General features: G+C 36.8%; 1 protein-coding gene across 1 annotated transcript; it reads left to right on the top strand.

The window, feature by feature from the left end:
• The first annotated feature begins 907 nt into the window (after positions 1-907).
• Positions 908-1,876, top strand: LOC132554760 (beta-1,3-galactosyltransferase 5-like). Its single transcript, XM_060219069.1, has one exon. The coding sequence runs from the start codon at positions 908-910 to the stop codon at positions 1,874-1,876; it is 969 nt and encodes a 322-aa protein (XP_060075052.1).
• The last annotated feature ends 2,356 nt before the right edge of the window (positions 1,877-4,232 follow it).

Consider the following 4,232-nt stretch of genomic DNA (forward strand, 5'->3'; position numbering starts at 1 on the left):
ATATGCACTCAACTTTTAGCGATATGAAAATTAAATGGTCACTGAGATATCGGAGAGAAAAAATGAAATAAAAATACCAAACTAGAACATACAAAGGAGTAATTAAAGTTCCGTAACTATACGAGTTGCAGCAAAAAAGTGAAGTACACCATAATTTTTTTGATTATCTACTCATGTATAAATGAAATATCTGCCGAACGTCTTTTTTTTTTACAGCAGACGTGCACAGCCATGTCACGGCCGAGCAACAATAATGTAAGTACCCGGTGTGATTGACAGCTTGCTTATCTGTATAGTGTTGTGACTAATTGCGGGTTTGTTATTGGTTATCGCAGATGACATCAGTAAAGGTGGGGCTGTGTGTAGTAGTACATACCGTGACGCCAGTTCTAACACAATAACTTCTCATATAATACCCATGATGACTACGAATACCCATAAATTATGACTGTGATATTGACGTGTGATAATTCTGAAAGGTGGACTTTGGACTGTGGTGATTTCTTAAGCCAGGTTTAAGAGATAGAACGATCTATAGTTAATCAAATACTTAAATATCGCCAAGACATCTATATATCTCGTGCTTAATCATAGATACTAGTTACTTGTCAGTTTTCACGCTATATATTTCAAAATGTCCTTTTAGGATTTTAATCAATTTAAACACAACACAACAATTCAATTAGATTCTTTACAAATGCCTGACAAAGTACAAAGTGATTTATCGTCTATCGATTTCAAGTTTCAAGACGCAGTAACATATATTGGATTACGTGTGTGATGTTCATTAATAACTATAGGCAAAATGATTGCAAAATATCTGCGGAACATCTTTGCACTAACGTTTGTTATAGTAGGACTGATGGTTTTTCAACGTCACTTCCGGTTTGATTTCATTTGGAATAAGATGGACGTAGTTGAATGCACCGGATGTAACAGGTTCGAGCGGAAGCCGATAACAGAGCCAACTAAAGCATGTAAGCAAACTTATGATAATACAACTTTCATTCAACCAAGGTTGATCATATTCGTCATGAGTCCTTCATATGACAAAGTGTCCAGGGATGCTGTCAGAGAAACGTGGGGCGATACCCCGGAACAAAATTCAGGTAATTTCCGAGTGGTGTTTGTTGTTGGTCGAATTAAATCATCCGATCTTTTTGAAGAAGCAATTAAGGAAGGCGATATACTTCAACTAAATGTTCCCGATATCCAAAACGCCATGACGGAGAAGGTGGCGCTATGTTTACAATGGTTTGTATCACGATGTCCCAATGTAGAATATGTGTTGAAAACAAAACTCGAAGTGTTTGTAAATGTACCTTATATTTTCCGAATCCTCATGAAATATGAATTACAAGATAGTATAGCGGGACATTGTTCTCACAATCTCGAAAGTACTGGTCGAGCAAGGAATGATAAAAAGAACAAATATCTGAAGGAGATTTCAGGTTCTCACATCCCGCCATATTGTAGTGGGAATGGATATCTGCTCGGTAGAAGTGCAATTATCAAACTTACACGTGTGTTTGAGGACACGCCGTATGTGCCTATGGATGATATATATATGGGATTCTGTGCATATAAAACAAATGTCGAAATAACGGACGTGCCAGGGTTCGATGTTCACTATAAAGGGTATGACGGCTTTCAGTTCTGTCACTGTGTGGGCACTGTACCGAAGACTGACGCAGGGAGACAGCGGGAGATTTATGTCCAACAGCTCAAAGACTGCAAAAATAGCTGGTCCCGTGGAGTGGATGATCTCAATATGTGTTTCATTGATTTTAATGATGTGGTGATGCCCATTATTATAGTGGTTTTATCTCTGTTTTTAATTTTGCTATTTTCAATACTTCGTAGAAAATTAAATTGAGAAAGAAAATCCCTTTTAACCAGGATGGTATTACTGATCTGAACACATCATATCGAGAATTGAAAGACACCTATCACCCAATACATAAGTATACACACACCACTACATCTGTATGTATATACACACACCACTATGTATATACACACACCACTACATCTGTATATACGCACACCACTACATCTGTATATACACACACCACTACATCTGTATATACACCACTACATCTGTATATACACACACAACTACATCTGTATATACACACACCACTACATCTATATATACACACACCACTACATCTGTATATACACACACAGCTACCTCTGTATATACACACACCACTACATCTGTATATACACACAACACTACATCTGTATATACACACACCACTACATCTGTATATACACACAACACTACATCTGTATATACACACAACACTACATCTGTATATACACACCACTACATCTGTATATACACAACACTACATCTGTATATACACACACCATTACATCTGTATATACACACCGCTACATCTGTATATACACACACCACTTCATCTGTATATACACACACCATTACATCTGTATATACACACACAACTACATCTGTATATACACACACAACTACATCTGTATATACACAGAACACTACATCTGTATATACACACCATTACATCTGTATATACACTCACCACTATATCTGTATATGCACACAACACTACATCTGTATATACACACACCACTACATCTGTATACACACACCACTATATCTGTATATAAACACACCACTACATCTGTATACACACACCACTACATCTGTATATACACACACCACTACCTCTGTATATACACACACAACTTCATCTGTATATACACACACCACTACATCTGTATATACACACCACTACATCTGTATATACACACCACTACACCTGTATATACACACACCACTACATCTGTATATACACACCACTACATCTGTATATACACACCACTACATCTGTAAATACACACACCACTACATCTGTATATACACACCACTACATCTGTATATACACACCACTACATCTGTATATACACACACCACTACATCTGTATATATACACACCACTACATCTGTATATACACACACCACTACATCTGTTTATACACACCACTACATCTGTATATACACACCACTACATCTGTATATACACACACCACTACATCTGTATATACGCACACCACTACATCTGTATATACACACTACTACATCTGTATATATACACACCACTACATCTGTATATACACACCACTACATCTGTATATACACACCACTACATCTGTATATACACACACCACTACATATGTATATACACACACCACTACATCTGTATATACACACACCACTACATCTGTATATACACACCACTACATCTGTATATACACACACCACTACATCTGTATATATACACACCACTACATCTGTATATACACACACCACTACATCTGTTTATACACACCACTACATATGTCTATATACACCACTACATCTGTATATACACACACCACTACATCTGTATATACACACACCACTACATCTGTATATACACACTACTACATCTGTATATATACACACCACTACATCTGTATATACACACCACTACATCTGTATATACACACCACTACATCTGTATATACACACCACTACATCTGTATATACACACACCACTACATCTGTATATACACACACCACTACATCTGTATATACACACACCACTACATCTGTATATACACACACACCACTACATCTGTATATACACACACCACTACATCTGTATATACACACACCACTCTATCAGTGAACACAAATCATTAAATCACTGGACACAAATCACTCCGTCAAGAAAAACAAAATAAATCAGAAACAAAAACATCCTACCTTAGTGTATACAAAAGACTAAATCATTGTACAAAAACACTACATTAAGGTATACAATTTATTTTTACACTATATGCATTTACACACAGTTAGTCTACACTGTCTCCACTTACACCTAGTCTACACTGTCTCCACTTACTCACAATTAGTCTACACTGTCTCCACTTACACACAATTAGTCTACACTGTCTCCACTTACACACAATTAGTCTACACTGTCTCCACTTACACCTAGTCTACACTGTCTCCACTTACACACAATTAGTCTACACTGTCTCCACTTACTCACAATTAGTCTACACTGTCTCCACTTACACACAATTAGTCTACACTGTCTCCACTTACACCTAGTCTACACTGTCACCACTTACACCTAGTCTTCACTGTCTCCACTTACACACAATTAGTCTACACTGTCCCCATTTACACACAATAAATC

Source organism: Ylistrum balloti, unplaced genomic scaffold, assembly GCF_031769215.1.
Source record: "Ylistrum balloti isolate Yb309-2 unplaced genomic scaffold, AGI_CSIRO_Ybal_v1 Utg370442, whole genome shotgun sequence".
NCBI classification, from domain to species: Eukaryota; Metazoa; Mollusca; class Bivalvia; order Pectinida; family Pectinidae; genus Ylistrum; species Ylistrum balloti.